The sequence below is a fragment of the Trichomycterus rosablanca genome, chromosome 15 (assembly GCF_030014385.1).
Source record: "Trichomycterus rosablanca isolate fTriRos1 chromosome 15, fTriRos1.hap1, whole genome shotgun sequence".
In the NCBI taxonomy this organism is placed as follows: domain Eukaryota; kingdom Metazoa; phylum Chordata; class Actinopteri; order Siluriformes; family Trichomycteridae; genus Trichomycterus; species Trichomycterus rosablanca.
In genome coordinates this window covers 19,339,733-19,360,312 of record NC_086002.1, presented here as the reverse complement: position 1 = coordinate 19,360,312, position 20,580 = coordinate 19,339,733, and the positions used below count along the sequence as shown (strand labels likewise).

The following is a 20,580-nucleotide window of genomic DNA, read 5'->3' as shown; positions in this document are numbered from 1 at the left end:
GAAAAAGTTAGTGAGACTGAAAATACAAGGCGAGTTAAACGTCTTAAACAATTGATCATAATAGGCTTTATGGGAAGCTCATGCTCAGTACAAAAATATTGTACTACCGTATAAAAGTAAAATGTAAAAAATAAAAAAGTTACTCTTTTACTATATTAAATGTAAGTTATACTTAAGCAATCTTGATGGTGTATATTAATAACCTACTGTAGGAGCACTGGGTGCTGCATGGTGAAGGAGCGGTGATGCCACAGTGATGCTACAGACTGCCAAGTGGACCATGGCTAGATTAAAATTCAACATTTGCTGTGGCTGCAATTTCATTCAAGGTCAACACCCATTCCATTTCAAGTTATGTCAATCCATTTACCTTCAGTTTTAGAAAACCAAAAACCTATGTGAACACACCAGGCCCAGTTCTAACACCCTGCATCCATCTTTGCAGGGCTCTTATTCTTGGTAGAGGAACCCTGCACTACCTGCAGGGTCTTGTAACCTGTTGGACCAGCAGCAAAGTGATTGATCTATTTCGTCCCTTTTGTGTTTAGTCTGACTAATGCCTCAATTTGGTCATTTTGAAAAAGTGGTCTTTAAATGATTTGCCCCCAATTCACTTTGTTTGAGAGCAGCATTATCGTTCTTTATTATTTTAGTGCTGCTTTTGCTTTTTTTTTTTGTCTATATTTTTTTAACAGATCCCAATGACCTTTCCCTATTCCTTACTTTAAATAAATCAAACTTTAAGCTTCCCAGTGCTGTGGTTTTTGTTTGGTCCAGGTCAGGAAGTGATGGACAAGAGGACATGGCTCACAATCTCCATTTCCCCCCAAAGGTGTTCGATGGGGTTGTGGTCAGAGCTCTGTGTGGACCAATCACGTTCTTCCAGACCAAACTCACCCAACCATGCCTTTATGAACCTTTCTTTGTACACTGGGACACAGTCATGTACAAACAGAAAAGAGCCTTCTCCAAACAGTTCCCACAAAGTTGAAACCAAATAACTGTCCAAAATGACTTGGTGTAATGAAGCATTAAGAATTCTCATTCCCAGGCCTAGACCAAGCCCTGAAAAACCCCATAACATTATCCCTCCTCCACCAAACTGGGTTGACACTGTGCACTCATTCTCCTGGCATTCACTAGGTGTTTGATTTTATATACCTGTGGCAATGGGACTGAACAAACCCCCTAAATTTAGTGATTAAGAAGTGTGTCCCAATACTTTTGTCCATATAGTGTATAAAATCAAGCACTTAGTGAATGCCCATACAGAGCTCTGACCTCAACCCCCTCAAACACTGCTGGGATAAACTAGAATGAAGATTGTGAGCCAGGTCCTCTCATCCAACATCACTGTCTGATCTCACAGATGCTATATGAACTGATACATTTCCCACAGACACACTCTTGTAGAAAGCCTTCCCAGAAGAATGGGAGCTGTTATAGCTGCAGAGGGGAACAGACTATATATAAATGTCTATGGATTTAGAATGGGGTGTTATAAAAGAATACTTTTGTCCATACAGTGTAGCTGATTATATTTACTAGACTGAACACCCTGAGGAGGGCGGCGGGAAAGTGTGAAAGTGACTGCACGCGCTAGCAGTCTCGCGCAGTTTGAGGGTATAAAAAGCCGTTTTTAACCCTCAGTTCGTTATTTCTGGCTTTAAGGAGTTTACCAGAGCAGAGTTTAGAGGTAAGAAATAAATAAAATAAAACAAAAGATATGAAAAATTAATATGTTATAATGGGTGACAAAACAATATAATATACCGGTATATTAATCAGAATAAAATAAATCTTTTTAGATTAACCAGGTTAACTTGAGTTAGCTTTGAGGCTAACACAGATGGATTGTTGTGGTAAATAAAATACCAAACAATATTTTTCATTTTCAGTTTGAGAGGAAGAACATTATTAAACGTTTAATATTTTATTAATTCTCGAAATATATAATTCAGAGGAGTCGATTCCTCTACACCCATCGCCAGAGGAGTCGATTCCTCTACGCCGATTACTGTTGTTATTGTAAAGTGTAACGGAATCGTGGATCCCGCTTTGGTCCGCGATGCGTGGTGCCGTGGTTAACATTGAGTCGACTCAGAGTCGTGATTTATTAGTTGACCATCGAGCACCAACAAAACGGAACACTGTAAATTATCTTAAGCTCTAAGATGTTCAGTAGTAAAACATTAGGCACAGTTTAAACACACACTTTAAACTAAATGTCCAACGTGTCTGACTCCAACAGGCTAAACAGCTGGGCTGCTCACGTTCAGCACAATATCACTGACATATACTGGACAATTACCATTTAAACAAGAACTTAACACATTACCGACATTTCTTAAAGCTTAATTACGTGCCACTACTTTATAAAGTTCAACAACATGAAAGACTCACCTCATCTGATAACAGAGGAGGAAAAATCCACGAGCATCCCCCGTTCTGCTCCCACACGTGGACTAACTGTTTACAGCTCACTGCAGACAAGAAGCGCCTACTTTCAGAGAAAGATCTGACTGACATCCAGAACCACCAATCAACAAATTACGCCGATCGGACCAGCGAGCTGAGGGCGGGACTAAATTCATGTCCCATATGCAAATTAAATATGTAAATAATATTAAATGTTCGAATATTTTTTACATTTTAATAGATATTGTATTTTGTGATTTATATTAAAAGGGTAAAAAAAAATTGAGATGCAATATTGTTATGTGCAGTGCGCTCTGGCCAGGGATTCGCTTACAACTCTGGGTCAGAAGAAGTGATTGACACAGGGACTTGGAGGAAGACAAAGAGAGGCGATTAGCCAAGATCACTCACACTTAGTGAGCTTTGGTGAGGGAGAGCGGGTCAATCAGTAACAGATGCGCTGGAGCTTAGAAAATATGCGCGCCTATCTATATCTGAAGAAGCGCTGTGGAATCCCACCTGGGCAAAACCTCTTACAATAAATCTACGTTTACTTGTTCATCACAGATAAAACAAATACAATCTTTATGTTTTGTTAGAGACTATTTAAAATGTTTTGGGAACACATTGCCTACATTCAGAAAATGCTCCAGAATAATTTAATGGATTGGCCCAAGTGAATAAAATAATTATGACTAGTATGTTATCCACAACAGTTAAATACACATTGTCCACCCTAAATATAACAGACACGTCTTTCTTTTTCTCACTTTTTAGGGGGGCTACAGGTCTAACCACACCCACGTCTGCCATCAATCCCATTACAACAAACAAAACTTACAAACTGAAGAAGTTTATTGAAATAGTGTTTTAGGGTCAGTTAGGGTCAAAATATAAGATATCAAGAAAGACATAATATTTTGTGATTAAGCTCTACTTCAAGATTATCAAAATATTTAATACTAAAGTCATATTTATGATGGTGACCAAAAAATGTAAAGTTTAAAATCGTAATGAGATCAAAGTCATAATTATTTTGAGATTAAAGTTGTAATAGTTTGAGAATAAATGTGTAATATTTAGAGCATCATTGGACTACCAGAATCCAAATTCTAACCGTAAAAACACATGACCATCTTTAGGGCTGCATTGGGGTTTTCTGATAATATTACTAACACTTTCCTCGGTCAGGTTTGTGATTAAACATCAGTAAATGATGTGTAATTTATTTTAAAATTTTAAGTTTAATCTTAAAATAATTATTTTAATCTTGAAATATTATGACTGTTTTTGAAATACTTGAGTTATAACTTAAATAGTGAAGTTCTACAATTATGTTCTACAGTAACGAAGCATGACATAAGTAATACTATAGTTTTTGTTATAATTAATATATTTCTCTTAAAACAGATTTCCAATTCTGTGATTATCCTGTGAAGTTTTTCATCTGCATCCAGTAAGTAACCATTGTCAAGATGGAACAGAATGTTTAAAACATTTATTTTATGTTTCATGTTTGGTCTTTTAAAATTCTCAGTATGGCTTTCACAACACCCTCATATTGGACAATAAGAAGAAAATCCAAAGCCAGAGTTAATGAACAATTAATTTCTGTCTATGTAAATGAACTGGGCTGTGGGAGTCCATATCAAAGGCAGGAACAAAATACTGAGGAAATTGAAGATCCTTTGTCCAATGAGGACAACGAGGAATTTTTTGATGCCTTTGAACTCACAGAAACAGAATCAGACACAGACTCAGATTCAGAAGTCCAAGCCTCTCTGCATAGTAGACTGGCATCATGGGCTGTTGAGCAAAATGTTACACATTCTGCTTTAAACAGTCTCCTAAAGATCCTGGCAGATTACCACCCAAAACTCCCTCATGATGCAAGAACATTGCTTGGAACTGTTCGTTCTACAAAAATGACCTGCAAAGATATTGCTGGGGGACAGTATTACCATTTTGGTGTGCTTGAAGCTATTACACATCTCTTAGAAGAACACAAGCATGTCATAAAAGAAACACACCTTCTGAACCTCCAGGTCAATATTGATGGTTTACCTTTATTCAAGAGTTCCACCACACAGTTTTGGCCAATTCTAGGAATCATTGAAAATCTTCCAAAACATGACCCAGTCATAATAGGTTTGTTTTGTGGCAACCAAAAACCAGGATCCCTGGATGCCTTCCTAGAAGATTTTGTGTCAGACATTTCTAATCTGGAAAAAGGATTTAATTACAAAGGAGATTTCCTGTACTTAAGGCTGTGCACAGTAGTTTGTGATGCTCCGGCATGTGCCTTTGTGAAAAACATAAAAGGTCACTCTGGCTATAGTGGCTGTGGGAAATGTACCCAAGAGGGAAAGTATATTGAGAATCGAGTTGTTTTTCCTGAAATTGATGCTTTACTGAGAACAGATGAGTCATTCAGGGCTCAAATAGATGAAGAACATCATCATGGTCCCACACCACTGCAAAGAACATCACTGAAAATGGTAACAGGCTTTCCATTAGACTATATGCACCTTGTGTGCCTTGGTGTTATGCGCAGGCTCCTTTTGTTGTGGCTACGGGGTCCTTTGTCCTGCAGACTGCCTGCCTCTACTGTTGACAACCTTTCAAGCAGACTTCAGCAAATCCGTAAAAATGTTCCCTTGGAATTCTCGCGACAACCAAGGTCTGTAAGAGAGTTAGACAGGTGGAAAGCTACTGAGTTCCGGCAGTTTTTGTTGTACAGTGGGCCTGTTCTTTTAAATAGCACACTCATTACAACAGCATACCAAAACTTTCTTCTACTTTTTGTGGGAGTGTTCATTTTATCCAGCAAACAGCTACTCCGAGACCATCTTGAGTATGCTAATGACATTTTGGTTTTATTTGTGAAACACTTTCAAGAGCTCTATGGGGAAAAGTTCATGTCTTACAATGTACACAACCTTGTTCACTTGGCACAAGATGTAAAAATACATGGTGCACTCGATAATTTCAGTGCATTTAAATTTGAATCTTTCCTTCACCAGATTAAAAAGCTAATTAGAAAACCTGGCTTCCCACTCAGTCAGGTCATTAGAAGACTGTCAGAGAGGCCCAAAAAACTGAATCGAAATAGGAAAAGAATGGGATTATACAAAGTTCATGCATGTGGTCCACTTCCCAGGTCCATCCAAACAGCCAGTCAGTATCGCGAACTGAGGACACAGAGTTTCTCATTGAGATTAGATGAAGCCAACAGCTTTATTTACATCAACAACAAAGTTGCCAGAGTGAAAAATATTTTCTCCCATGGAAATGAGGTCTACATTGCATACTGCTGTTTTCTCGAACAGGAATCATTCTTCGAATACCCTCTTTCCTCAGCCACACTTGGCATCTACTTAATAGACAAGGTCTCAGGGGCCACTGAATATTGCAAATTTTCAGAAGTTCAACAGAAGGCATTTGTTTTGCCATATAAGATGAAATTTGTATCTTTTCCCCTTCTGCATACCAGTTCATGAGAAATTTGCTACCAGAACCTCCCTTTTCATCCCCACTGAGTTTTTTTTTAATTTTCTTCTTCATAATCAAGTTTTTTTTTTTTTATAGTTTTCATGACATATGAGTAGCATGATAGATCCCTGTATGATAGGAATGTACCTACTGGTTGAATTTGTGGATGAGGGAACAACAAGCCCGGTGGCAGCAGAGTGGTACCATGAGGGCATATCATGGTGGCCTCCATACACAGACAAAGCCAAACTTCTAAAAAGTATCCGAGGCAGTGAGGTCCCAAATGTGAGCAGAGGATGGACACAGCACCAAGCTCGTATCCTTTACAGCTCAGGTAATCTAAAATGTATAAGAATATTGATTAGATAAACATTATCTATATTATGTACATTATACAGTACAGACCAAAAGTTTGGACACACCCTTCTCATTCAAAGAGTTCATGACTTATTTTCATGACTATGAAAATTGTAGATTCACACTGAAGGCATGAATGAACACATGTGGAATTATATACTTAACAAAAAAGTGTGAAACAACTGAAAATATGTTTTATATTCTCGGTTCTTCAAAGTAGCCACCTGTTGCTTTGATTACTGCTTCGCACACTCTTGGCATTCTCTTGATGAGCTTTAAGAGGTAGTCACCTGAAATGGTTTTCACTTCTCAGGTGTCCCCTGTCAGGTTTAATAAGTGGGATTTCTTGCCTTATAAATGGGGTTGGGACCATCAGTTGTGTTGTGCAGAAGTCAGGTGGATACACAGCTGATAGTCCTACTGAATAGACTGTTAGAATTTGTATTATGGCAAGAAAAAAAGCAGCTAAGTAAAGAAAAATGAGTGGCCATCATTACTTTAAGAACTGAAGATCAGTCAGTCCGAAAAATTGGGAAAATTTTGAAAGTGTCCCCAAGTGCAGTCGCAAAAACCATCAAGCGCTACAAAGAACCTGGCTTACATGAGGACCGCCCCAGGAAAGGAAGACCAAGAGTCACCTCTGCTGCGGAGGATAAGCTCATACGAGTCACCAGCCTCAGAAATCGCAGGTTAACAGCAGCTCAGATTAGAGAGCAGGTAAATGCCACACAGGGTTGTAGCAGCAGACACATCTCTAGAACAACGGTTAAGAGGAGACTGTGTGCATCAGGCCTTCATGGTAAAATAGCTGTTAGGAAACCTCTGCTAAGGACAGGCAACAAGCAGAAGAGACTTGTTTGGGCTAAAGAACACAAGGAATGGACATTAGACCAGTGAAAATCTGTGCTTTGGTCTGATCAGTCCAAATTTGAGATCTTTGGTTCCAACCACCGTGTCTTTGTGCGGCGCAGAAAAGGTGGACGGATGTACTCTACTGCAAAGCAGTAATCAAAGCAAAAGGTGGTTACTATAATATAAAACATATTTTCAGTTGTTTCACACTTTTTTGTTAAGTATATAATTCCACATGTGTTAATTCATAGTTTTGATGCCTTCAGTGTGAATCTACCATTTTCATAGTCATGAAAAAAAAGAACAATCTTTGAATGAGAAGGTGTGTCCAAACTTTTGGTCTGTACTGTATGTACAGTCATGTGAAAAAGTAAGTACACCCTCTTTGAATTCTATGGTTTTGTGTATTCAGACAAAATGAAAAACATCTATTTCTTATCAGGTCTTAAAATTATATAAATACAGTCTCAGATAAACAATAATGCATAATAAATTACACTCATTCATTCATTTGTATAAAAACACAAGACCAAAATAGAAAAAGCAGTATGTGAAAAAATAAGTACACCCCATGAATGAATAGCATGTAGAATCTCATTTATTAGTAATAAGTTGTAGTAATGGTTTTCTGTATGACTTTATCAGTCTCTAACATCGTTCTGGAGGAATTTTACTCCACTCTTCTTTACAACATTACTTCAGTTCACTGAGGCTTGTGTCCATTCATTTGTAAATGATCTCAAATTTAACTCTAGAATACTTTGGTTTCAAGAGGAGTTCATGGTCGACTCAATGGCTGTAATCTGTCCAGATCCTGTGACTGTAACACAAACCCCTAATCGTCACCCCTTCACCACCATGATTGACAGTTTGTATGGGGTGTTTGTGCTGATATGCTGTGTTTGTTTTTTGTCAGATGTGCCGTTGTGAATTTTGGCCAAATATCTCAATTTTGGTTTCGTCTGTCCACAGGACATTGTTCCAGAAATCTTGTGGTTTATTTCAGATGCAACTTTGCAAACTTAATCTGTTTTGTCATGTTCATTTTAAAGAGAGAACATTTTCTTTCAGAAACCCTTCCAGCAGGCCAAACTTGTTCAGTCTTTTTGTTTTAGTTGAACAGTGATTAAATTGAACATTTAACATGCTAACCGAAGCCTGTAGAGTCTTAGATGAAGCTCTTGGATGTTTTGCAATTTCTCAGAGCATTGCACAGTCTGATCTCGTGGTGAACTTGCAGGGACGTCTACTACTGGGAAGCTGCCTTGAATGTTTTCCACTTGTAAATGATCTTTCTTACTGTAGAACGATGAACTTCAGATTTGGAAATGGCTTTATAACCCTTCCCAGAATAATAAGCAGGAACAATTCTTTGTCTAAGATCATTGTTGATGTCTTTCCTACTTGGTATTGTGTTTACACACACCTGAATGGTCCAGACCACAATAAGTGCCAAAACTTCTGATTTTATAGACGTGATCACACTTACTAATCATCAGTTAATCAAGATCATTTGATTAGCAGAACCTGACTGATAAATACCCTCTTAATTCCTTTAGAAACAGTAAGGGTGTACTTATTTTTTCACACACTGCTTTTTGTATTTTGATCTAGTTTTTTATATAAATAATGAGATGGTGTAATTTGTTATGTGTTATTGTCTATCTGAGGTTGTATTTATATAATGGTAAGACCTGATGAAGAACAGATGATTTATATTATGTCCTGATACATAAAAACATAAAATTCAAAGAGGGTGTACTTACTTTTTCCCATGACTGTATATTATGCATTTAATTGTCTGCATGCAAAATATATTACAGATTGTTTGGACAAGGTCGTCCAGAAATGGAGAATATCCTGCGAGACCTCGGATTTAAATTCAGACAATGATTTCCCACGAAAACGAAAGTAATTTTATAACATGTCACACAACATTGTGTAGTACTTCATGAAGATTTCTATTTGATTTTTCTTTTACTTTTTAGACCTAAAAAGCCATTTGAATTTATTGAAAAGTCTCAAGCAAAATGGCATCCCAGCCCTCAAAAACAGAATCTCAAAATGAAAAAGAAAACAGTGCATTCCCTACCACCACCACCAATACCACCACCACCACCTGCTGACCATCGAAATCCTGGAACAAACAGAAGTAGTAAGTTTAGTGTATTTTTCTTCCCAAAAAAAAAAAAAAAGCAGTCCAAGATGTAACACTCTTTGCAACTTGAGCTGGACTAGATGGGTCTAAATGGCTGAAGGCTGAACAGATACATACATGCGCCTGGCATTTTTGTGACATCACCAAAAAACAAAAACAAAAAAAAAATCTTGTTTATATACTTATACCACCTTATAGGGCCCCTTAAATTTTAGGAAACACAATAGCTCAGAAGACTTAAATCTTTTCATTCCATTGCCTGAATAAAATATAGTTTGAAAGACTGGGAAAAGCCTGGCAAATCTTTAAAACACAACACTGGCTTTAAAGCTTATGATATTTCACATTTCCACAAGTATTACTGGGCGTTTATTAGAAATCTCATACTGAAGATTGTTAATATTCACTATAATTAGTTAGATACTGTTAAGAATGTGTTTGTTAAACTGTTTGAGGACTAAGCAGTGCAAAGCTAGTCTATAATAATATAACCAATGCCCAGAGAAAAATAAAATCATTTTTTTTAAGTTCCATCATATTTATAGAAGCTTAGTATTTCAAACATCACGCATAAACGCATATTGAAAAAAGCAGGTTTTTAAAATGGACAGTGTACTTACCAAATTATGATTTTTTAGTGATGTCACAGGATGAGTGCTTCCAGACAAATGTTCAGGGATACTCGGATGAAATCTCCTTCCCAGAATCTAGACAAGGTAAAGTTAATTGAAAATGAAGAAATTAAATATATAAAAACATTACAACACTTTCCAAAAAAGTTGGGATGCTGGGCAACATATAAATAATAACAGAATACAATGATGTGCAAATTATTTACGTTGTATTTTTAATTGAAAATAGTACCAAGAAAACATATCAAATGTTGAAACTGAGATATTCTCCTATTAATTAATAAAACAAGTTTAACATATTTAAATAAATTCAATTAAGCAATGGAACAAAAATGTTTCATGCTGTGGAAATGACTAGATTTAAGAGAGCTTACAGTATTTTTTTCCTTTTATCCTGTCCAACTAATAAAAGTTCTGAAGTGCAGTTTTAATTTCAGTCCACAATAAAACAAACTTAGAATAACAAATTTAAATTATGAATATAGTACATACCTATTTCTTTTTTTCAGTGATGTCAAAGGCCCAGTCCTATCAGGGAAGAATTCAGGATGCTTGGTTCACTGAACCAACACAGCAGAGTAAAATCACATTTGTCATATATGCTATTCATAGAAACCCCCTGCTTGATAAGTATTTATCAAAACAAATAGAGAAATATACATAACCTTACAAATTCATAAAAAGTTTAATCACCCATGCATAATTATTTGCTTTCAGTGATGTCACAAATCCAATTGCTCAGTCAAGATGGACAGTCCACCATCACAGAACAAAGTAAGGTTTCTCTACAGTCATTAACATTACATTACATGTCTTATTTATTGATCTAATAAAGATGTGTGAATAACCATGATATTATTATGTGACTTCCCAGCAGCAGAGAGGGCCATCTTAGAGATGCTGGGAAACTGCAGCTCCAGGTCCAGCATCTCACTTCTGTTATTACCCAAAGAGGCCCCTTTTTGGGTAACAGCAGCCTGAAGATGCCACCTGCACCAGCAGATAAAGAGGAAGAAGATGGACTTCCACTGGAAAGCATTCAGGCCTTGAATGACTTTGAAGTCCATCTTCAAAACAAGATCTTCAAGCAAAAATTGGTAATTTAACGTACCTTACACACACACACACTATATATATATATATATATATATATATATATATATTAGGGCTGTCAAACGATTAAAATTTTTAATCGCGATTAATCTCAGAATTTTACATAGTTAATCGCGATTAATCGCATTAAAAAAAAATCTGTGTAAATGTTATAGAAAACAAGGATTTTAAGTGAAATGTTACAATTAAAATGGTGAACACATTTTATGCTAAATGTACTGATGTTAAAAACTGCTGGGACAAGAGAAAACTGTAAGGGAGTTTTATTCACTCACATATTAGGCAGTAATACTATCTAGCAGAGACCCTTGACTTCGTATAAATGTCAGATGCGTAGTTATTGTAACAGACTTTTCTGTGGTTGTATCGTGACGATGGTTTGATGGACGTTTCTACACAAAGTGAGTGTGTTTTCACTAGGGATGCATCGATACCATTTTTTCCCAACCGAGTACAAGTACATGTATTTTTGTACTCGCCGATACCTATTTAGAATGATGCAATCTGGAGCATTATGGAATAGTTTAGTTTTTAGTGTAAAATAGTGCAGTGGAACAGTTGCTTGGGTTGCCATCACTAATTGTAAAAAAAAAACACCGCACAGACATCATTGAGAAAGCTTCTGACAAGCTAACGTAAACGTTCATTAATAAACGCACGTAATTAACGTTGTGCACATCATACATGCGATGCGATTCTGCTGATTGAAATATTTACTTTAAAAAGATAATACAGTCCGATCACATCTGAGCCGATTCTATCAGCACGTTCGTGGTTCACCTCGGTAAATCGTAAACGACTCTGAGTCGGCTCCCGCTCTGTGGTAATAACCAGTATAATTAAGCCTGAGCTTTATAAGGTAAGCGAGTCACACAAAATGTTCTGTAGTATTTGGTGTTTATTTACAACCGCATCATTCATCATAACAGTAAACACTGAGAGATGACTGAGAAAATAAACTTACGCTGCGCTTACAATGAATCGATTCTTGAATCACTTGTATCGACACTGTGAACAGAGTATTGAACACAAACACAGCGGTCGCTTCTTTTGTAACCGGTTTATCTTCGCTGTTAGCTCTATTTTTAAGGGGTTTTTTTGTCAAACGGAACTAAATAACATTAAATGTGCGTGTGAGCGTGGTCAGTGAGAATAATTCAATCTGTCTCCCGTGGGTGAAAAATGAATTGCTTTAGTTTTAGAAGTGAAAAAATCTCGTAATGTAATTAGTGCGTTAACGGCACTATTTTTTTTAATCTCGTTAAATTGAGATTGCGTTAATGCGTTATTATCGCGTTAACTTCGACAGCCCTAATATATATATATATATATATATATATATATATATATACAGTATATATATATATATATATATATATATATATATATATATATATATATATATATATATATATATATATATTGTACATTGCATGTACATTACTTACCGAATATTTTTGTCAACTTCAGGTGTCAAAACTGTCACTGGTTGGGGGGCAAACACTTAAAAAAACAGTGTGGCGGATTTGTGGCAAAGTGTTTGCTCCTCAACTAGCTGTGCAGTTGAACTGGTGTGGCAGAGGAGAGAAAACGGCCATCAAAAACACACACCTGAAAGACACAATTGTCTGTAAGTATAAACATTTTTGTCAACAATTTTTAGTTCTGTATATTGACTTAAGATATCTTGTTTGTGCACCTTCTAGTCCACTAGACCATAATCAGTAGTCATTTTCTAACCACAGGATCATTGCTGGATGGATATTTTTGTGATCTTCCATTGATTAACAGAGTACAGTAGTCTTTATATGGTGTATAGGCTGTAGTCTTTAATCCTAGATGAATGCCTTACCATTCTCATGTGGAATTGTTTAATATGCCAAAAATTCATAGCTCTATCAAAAGATGACAAGCTATTGCAGTCTAATGGTATTAACCCTCCTGTTGTCCTCGGGTCAAAATGACCCGCCACTGTGTTAAAACCCCCCCAAAAATCCACTAAATGCTATTTTTTTACCTTGAAATTTTATGACTTTTCCTAGATTGGCCCCAACAATAGAAAAAGTGAAATGTTGCTTTTATTCACATTTCCATGTAAGCTGTACAAAAAAAGGTACAAAGGTGGTCTTCGGGTCAAAATGACCCGTGAGGCAAATAGAGTTGAAATCAAGGTCACAGAGTTATTTACAACCCACAGAATGTTACAATGTTTTAGTTGTGTCAATCAGTAGCAGAAGTAATCAGGTGGTGTTCTCGCAGACTTCAGAAGACCACCTGTTTATTTCCAGAGGTTATAAAGGTGCTGCAGATAACAGGACCCAGAATTCTGTCTGTACTGAAGCCATGAGTGTGCGTTATAGCGTTGAAGAGGCTGTAGAGCTGATTTTCTCAGATGTCCAGCAAGACAACTCTGATTCAGAAGAAGAAGTGGAGCATGTATCCGAAGAAGAAGATGGGGAGGAATACAACCCAGAGCATGATGAATCATCTTCAGAAGAAGAAGAAAACCCTGAAGCTAAAAGAGAGACTTTCCTTTCAAAAAATGGCAAAATAACATGGTCCTCAGCAGCATATGACCAACACGGCAGGCATGCAGAACAAAACGTTGTGCTTGATGTGACAGAGGGACTGAGGGGTCACAATGTGACATGTGACAATTTCTTCACCTCTTATGAACTCGGACTGCAGCTCCTGAAGAGGAAGATCACCATGGTTGGTGCAGTTCGAAAGAACAAGCCTGAGCTCCCACCTGCACTGCTTGCGTCAAAGGAGAGAAAGGTCTTCTCCTCAAAGTTTGCCTTCACGCCCACCACCACTCCAGTGTCCTACCTCCCAAAGAAAAACAAGAATGTAGTTCTTCTGAGCACACTGCACGCAGATGGTGACATTAGCGATCGTGAGGACAGGAAGTCAATCATCATCCTAGACTACAACCGCAACAAAGGAGGTGTGGACAACCTAGATAAGGTGATTGGAACAGATAGCTGCAGAAGAATGACTGCCTGCTGGCCCCTGGTCATCTTCCACAACATCATTGATGTTTCCTCCTACAATGCCTTTGTGATTTGGAGAGAGATCAACCCGACCTGGATGTCTCGTAAGCAGAACAAGAGGAGGGTGTTCCTGGAGCAGCTAGGAAAGGCACTTGTAACTCCACTCATTGAAAGAAGGAAGCATGTCCCCCACACAGAAGCCTCAGCAGCAGTTGTGAAAGCTATTCAGAGTGCAGGAGCCCCTGATCAACCTGAGGATCCAGCTACCACAGCCACTTCCCCAGCTAGGGCAAGTAAGAGGAAGAGATGTCAGTTCTGCCCTCAAAAGAAGGACTGTAAAACACATACTGTGTGCTGCAGGTGTAAGAAATATTTCTGCAAAGGCTGTGCACTTGCATACTGCCCTCCATGTGCTAATTAGTTGAATGAGTTGTTATATTTCATATTTTTGTATTGTACATTGTCTTAAATTGTTCACTGGAGAAAAAAAAAAAAAAGAAACTGAGTCATTGGGATGAATAAAATTTCATTTAATACAGCGAGACTATTTATTCTATTACTCATGTCTAATGTTACAGCTACATATACCTACTCTTTTAGTAATCCGATTTTTTTTTTCAGTATCAGCAATGAGAAACCCGCTGCTCCCCACTCCAAATGAGGCTGAAGCTGAGAAGATAATTAAAGAGTGGCTTCGCCTTTCCAGTGACAGGCTCAGAAAAAGGCAGCGATAGTTTTTACATTTATTTTATGTTTTATATATATAATAGTTTATGTATATATAAATACTTGTAAATATGTTCTGTTTTTTAAAAGTTAAGGCTAAGTTAGTAGTATGTAAGTTATTATATATTTATATGTGTATGTTAAAATAAGAAACATTTTATATCAAATGTTTTACATAATTTTGCAATTTTTTAAAATTTTTAATTCCTAATAAAAGTTTATTGTTAAACCTTTCATAATTTGAACTCAGTTTTGCTAAAAGACAAAACACAAAATAAAAATAAAACAATAAAACAAGTAGTACAGAATTCATGTCGCCGAAAGGGAGTTTGGAAAATACATCGCGGAGACATCGGATGAAAGTCGTAGAAGGGGAAGCTGGACGTAGGTATGTCGGAAAATACGTCGCGGATACACCAGATCAGCGTCGTTTTAAGGGCGCTTTTTCATCAAAGCTACGTAGTGCCAATGTGCAAACGACATAAATACTATGTAACGCCAACCATTCTAAGTAGGGAGCAGCGACGTAGCAGCGACGTATTTGTGCTGTCTGGGTAGTACCTGCTAGTTAGAGAAGGATCACTTGTTTGTTAGTTTAAGTCCAAAAGTGGGTGTGGCCCGTACGGGGATCGAACCCGCGACCTTGGCGTTATTAGCACCACGCTCTAACCAACTGAGCTAACCGGCCAGTACAGCTATTCTCTCTTTAGATCCTTGTACATAATTCTACACTGACCCAATTCAACAGCTGAAACAGACTTTCTTAATACACATCTAAGAGGTTTTGTGGGTTCTTATATGTGTGAACCATCTAAACTATATATTTCTTAAAGTTCTTGACTGAGTTTAATGTCACCAACCAGTGAGTGGAGCAGATACGACTCAGGTCCTGCACACAGTAAGTAGTGCTGATACACAGTACCAGCCTGCACACCAGAGGGGCTCCAAACATCAAGTCTTCACTCATTAAATCATGTAGTTTGTGAACTTTGTGGAATGAATGTAGGATTTATACATGTAGATTCTGGGTTTTAGGAAGTTGAGCTACTGTTAATATTTTTTCAGTTGAACTAAATACAACCTGAATTGATGTTTTAATTGTTCATTAAGATTTCACTAAGAGTTATTACCATCAAGCAAATGTAAAACATATTTCTATATGAAGAGCATCTGTTTCCAGATAATATACACTGAGGTGTAAAGCATAATGGAGCGGGATCAGTAATTGTGTTTAAAAGTGACAGTAAGTCTGTGTCTGTTTCTGTTACTTGTTCTGAATTGTGTTTGTTTGTAAACTGTGAATTAGTTCTTAATCTGGTCGTGATGTTAGTGAATTAAACCTACATCTCTCTGATGATCTGACCGATGAGCTTAAGCTGACCTGCTGCTTAAGCCCGGCTAGCTCAGTCGGTAGAGCATGAGACTCTTAATCTCAGGGTCGTGGGTTCGAGCCCCACGTTGGGCGAGTATGTTCAATTAACATCTACAGAAACCAGGACAGCCTCCAGTGACTTATCAGGTGGCTATTTGGACTGTTGTTTACTGGATGTTTTCAGTTACTTATTTCCACTATTCTGTGGGACTACACATTGTTGTTGTGTCTCATATCCGTTTGATCAACAGGCAGGTTGTGCAATAAAAGACACTCGTCCCTGGGTGGACTCGAAGCACCAACCTTTCGGTTAACAGCTGAACGCGCTAACCGATTGCGCCACAGAGACACACGCACAGCTCTTTCACATGACGATACACACGCATCACGTGACTTGCTAATGTTTATTTCATGCTAATAATCAGTATAACATTTTACTTTACGTGTCCAGCCCTGCTACACAAACTGTCATTTTTGTCCCTGTTAAAAGCTTTAGCTCAGTTAAAGCAAATAAAGACACATTTAAATTTTTCATCTATTATTACAGGTTTAAAGTTGCATAAAACAAATGTTTGTACAAATAATATAAAACCAAAGTACAAAATAAACATTTCACTTATTTTAATTATCTCACAAATCACTTCTTAGTTTTAAAGGTCAAAGGCAGCAGCATCTTTTAGATCAGAACATCTATTAACATTAAATATCACTTAAGAGGAAATCCTGAAGACAGCAATGTAAACATTTCATTTAAATAAAGTAAAGTTACATAGTTGATCCATGGTAAAAAAAAAAAGAACCTCACACCTCAGCACAATGGTTAAACTGCACAACCCAACAAGTTAAAATAACCCATCATGTGTTCTGTCCAATATTTACACAGTGCTGGGTTGCCAAATAACACTTTATCGCCTACTTTCGGCCTTTTCTTTCCTGTATACCAAAAACAGTCGCCATTGCAGGTCTACAACACGTTACAAAAACACTTGGGACAGAAAAGTCATAAACACTCTTTAATTTTTATATATTATAAAATCTGTACCCAAGCAACAAGCTGTGATTTATTTCTAGCAGCACTAGATGAGACGATTTCTGTACAACATGTTGAACTTCACCAGGGCCGGAGTGGGCCCCTTTTTCAGCCCGGGAGTTTCATGCCCAAACCCGGCCCACATTTTTTCCATGGAGGAGGATAATAAATAATTAAATAAATGAAACAGCAGATAGCTCTTACAATGCCTTTTTATTGGGTATATAACAGAAAACACTTCACTTAAACATGTTTAATTCAAATTTAAATCAGATAAAGATTTAAAAGGTAAAAAAAATGTGATAAAGATGAAAACTTATTTACATTTGTACAGGAGCAATAAGTTAACGGTGTCATTGTCTATAGACATGAGACATGGTTTATCTGCTGCTCTGAGGCTAAAAAAAAACATTTCATTAAGGGTTAGCCTATTCTGCTGAATAACATAACATGCTTGAAGATGTTTTTTTTTTTTTTTTTTTTTTTTTTTAAACAATTTAGCCTATATTATGATGGTGTAAAATTGATTTAGGCTTTAGGCTAATTTGTCTCTATTTGTTAAAATAAATTAGGCTATTGTGCTGACATCTTTCTGAATGTCTAAACAATTTAACATATATCATGTATAATCTCTACGTTATCTTTTACATTACAGATAACTATCTTAGTTTAAATAACTTTGTTAGACTATCCTCTACCCTTCTGTAGTCATGGCCTCCTCAGGATCATCAGTACAGTAGCGTCGAAATAAAATCATTCCATTAATGAGGTAGGCTATTTAATACATTACACTTCAAATTATGTTTATTATTTTCAGCTTGAAGCTGGATATTTGTCATTAATGGTGTGTATCGGGTTCTACAAAATAAATTACGCTAAGTTGACGTTGCAAATGTTGCGCAATAGCCTTACAGTGACAATACAAAATTATTTCCATATCTCTCTTTACCGGCTGCAACTGGGGTCTGTCCTCTGGAAAACAGGTCTGTTCATTTGGCAGATTTCTTTTTTTTTAACCTGGCCTTTTCGGCTCCACCTGGCCTCTCCCTGCCCTCCATCACCACCGACTGATGGTTGCGATATTCTGTTGCTGTTACTTTTACCGGCTCCAGAAAAGACGCCTCGTGGGCCCAACCAACTTAAACATTTTGGAGAGGAGAATTCCCTCAGATGGTAGAACCCATCTAATCTACTGTAATGTAGGGCTGCGCTGTTAGATGAATGGAAGATGAATGCAAGAAGAAGATTAGATAAGTGACAGATAAGTGTAGGTGCCAAAATGCCCCTAGATAATTTAATAATTAAATTTTTTTATGTTTAGGTTATATTCATATGTGGATATTGTTTGTATTGAAATAATTTAGTTATTGCTGAATTTGGAAGTCCATATTTGTTTATATTAATCTCTGTTATTTTCTCATGTTTAAGTGATAGCTGTCACTTTAAGAGCTACTGTCATATTTGCTATGCTGAGTGATTGTGCAGGTTAGATTTAGGACGATTGAGGATGGAGCCAAACGGCTTTTTGACCGTGTCATGCAATTTAAATGAATTCGTTATAATAATTAGACGCTGTAGATGTACTGTACATGTACAAGTACATGCATTTTAAGTTACTTTATATGTTTATAGTTAAATAAAGTTCAACATACAAAGAAAAGTGCAGTCTTTTTTGCTTTTTTGGGGATCGAGTGGATTGGATATTAGTGGAACACGCTTCAGCCATAGGTCTCCGCATCATCTTAAAACTTTCACGAACTTTGGATCTACAAGTGTCAAGATTATTTTTCCCAACCGGCCCAAACTCGAGATTGACATAAGCCGGCCCATCGGGAATCCTCCCGAATCTCCAGATTAGCCACTCCGGGCCTGAACTTCACTTTAAGTCAGTTGAATGTGTTTTACTGTAGTAAGAATGAAAGTTTGAGCTGATCTTTGTGTCATTGTGTAGCTTTGATGAAGAAAAAGCCGCTGGGTCAGTGTGTAACAGGAGGTTTGGAGTGAAGGTGGGTGTGTGTGGATAAAAGCTTACAACAGCTGGTATTCCCAGGCGGTCTCCCATCCAAGTACTAACCAGGCCCGACACTGCTTAGCTTCCGAGATCAGACGAGATCAGGTGTTCTCAGGGTGGTTCTCTGAAGTCAGAATTAAAGATGAACAGGGTGATATTCTTACTTTCAGTGATTAAATTACTCAGGTTAGAAAGTCCTGAAACACAGCACATGCTCACCTGACTCGCTCTCAACTGTACAGGGATCAAACCCACAACATTGGCGTCATTAGCACCACGCTCTAATCAACTGAGCTAACCGGCCAGTTCAGCTGTTTGCTTTAGACTCCATTCAACCAGCTGCACAAAATCTGATCAAGATCAAGATCTGTAAAAATGAGCATCGCCTAAACTGAATTTGGTTGTTATTGCACCAGAAATGTAGCAGTTTCATATTACTTTAATGATCCGAGATCTCAGTCCGACTGTCTAGTCATTTCTTATGTTCAGACTTTCTTAATACACATCTAACAGGTTTTGTGGGTATATATATTTAAGACATTTTCACTTTTAATTATAATAAAGTATATATATATATTTTACAGAGTATTTTTATAGGTAAGTGCTTACAAGAGATGTAAATACATGTTTAACGTGTGTACATTTTTGTTACTATTATTCTTATTCTTCACCTTTGTCTTCTTATTAATACATTATTAGCAATAGTTGTACTTATTAATAAAGAGCAAGAACAATTGAAGTAGTCCCAGTGACCATTAAAGGTTAAATATGGCTGGGGAAAGCCTTTTAAAAATCTGCTGCAGGCCATAACTGGGTCATATTTGGCCCGATAATGGTTGTTCTGGCTAGCAGGTGGTTAAGTGCTGGCTTATTGCTGGCAGTCATGGCTGGGATCCGGGCAGCCGGATACGGGCCACAATCTAACCATCATTCATTTTGACACCGGGCCAGATCCGGCTGCCGGATGTGGGCCGACACAAAAAGTTCCGGCATGCCGGATATGGCCCAGATCTGGGCCATAAATTTTTTGCTAGCTGGGAAACTGCAACCCATTTCAGGACATTTTCTTGTTAAAGGAACGGAGGGCAGAATTTATGTGTAAATAAATTGACAAATTTTTTGATGTAAGCCGACAATGAGCTTCCCCTCTTTAAAAGACCAGCAGCCGCCACTGCTTCAGGATGAGTCTGTGTTGCTTCATCCTCCATCATTTTCCTCCGCTGCTGATCGGTGAAGCTGTTATAGAAATAATAAACTCCTGCGGTGACAGTAGCGGCTCCGGCCACGAACAGCAGGGGCGCAAGTTCACCTCCCTCAGTCCAGCGGAGAGATTCCACATAAACGCTTCATATTTAATATAATAAATATAGTTTTAAGAGAGAGATAGAAAACACAGTGAACGCTGCGGGGGGTCTCAACACAACTG

At 37.4% G+C, this 20,580-nt stretch overlaps 1 protein-coding gene, 2 non-coding genes and 1 pseudogene across 3 annotated transcripts; 2 read left to right on the top strand and 2 right to left on the bottom strand.

Annotated features, from left to right (window-relative positions):
- The first annotated feature begins 1,638 nt into the window (after nt 1-1,638).
- LOC134328799 (uncharacterized) lies at nt 1,639-14,923 on the top strand. The gene is made up of 10 exons (XM_063010028.1): nt 1,639-1,696; nt 6,050-6,244; nt 8,943-9,030; nt 9,108-9,274; nt 9,916-9,993; nt 10,419-10,487; nt 10,627-10,683; nt 10,784-11,006; nt 12,493-12,652; nt 14,637-14,923. Exons 2-8 carry the CDS (start codon nt 6,052-6,054, stop codon nt 10,888-10,890), a joined length of 759 nt encoding a protein of 252 aa, XP_062866098.1. The 5' UTR covers nt 1,639-1,696; nt 6,050-6,051; the 3' UTR covers nt 10,891-11,006; nt 12,493-12,652; nt 14,637-14,923.
- Nucleotides 14,924-15,355: 432 nt separating this feature from the next.
- Nucleotides 15,356-15,429, bottom strand: trnai-aau (transfer RNA isoleucine (anticodon AAU)). The gene has a single exon. It is a non-coding gene; the product is annotated as a tRNA-Ile (tRNA).
- A 704-nt stretch (nt 15,430-16,133) lies between these two features.
- On the top strand, nt 16,134-16,206 carry trnak-cuu (transfer RNA lysine (anticodon CUU)). The gene has a single exon. It is a non-coding gene; the product is annotated as a tRNA-Lys (tRNA).
- Nucleotides 16,207-19,168: 2,962 nt separating this feature from the next.
- Nucleotides 19,169-19,286, bottom strand: LOC134329673 (5S ribosomal RNA; annotated as a pseudogene).
- Between the last annotated feature and the right edge of the window lie 1,294 nt (nt 19,287-20,580).

Bases quoted from the DNA above. Each gene is read 5' to 3' on its own strand.
- LOC134328799 (XM_063010028.1), top strand. From the start codon at position 6,052: ATGTACCTACTGGTTGAATTTGTGGATGAGGGAACAACAAGCCCGGTG. The intron at 9,994-10,418 runs GTAAAGTTAATT...TCTTTTTTTCAG, and splicing joins CTTCCCAGAATCTAGACAAG to TGATGTCAAAGGCCCAGTCC. The intron at 10,684-10,783 runs GTAAGGTTTCTC...GTGACTTCCCAG, and splicing joins GTCCACCATCACAGAACAAA to CAGCAGAGAGGGCCATCTTA.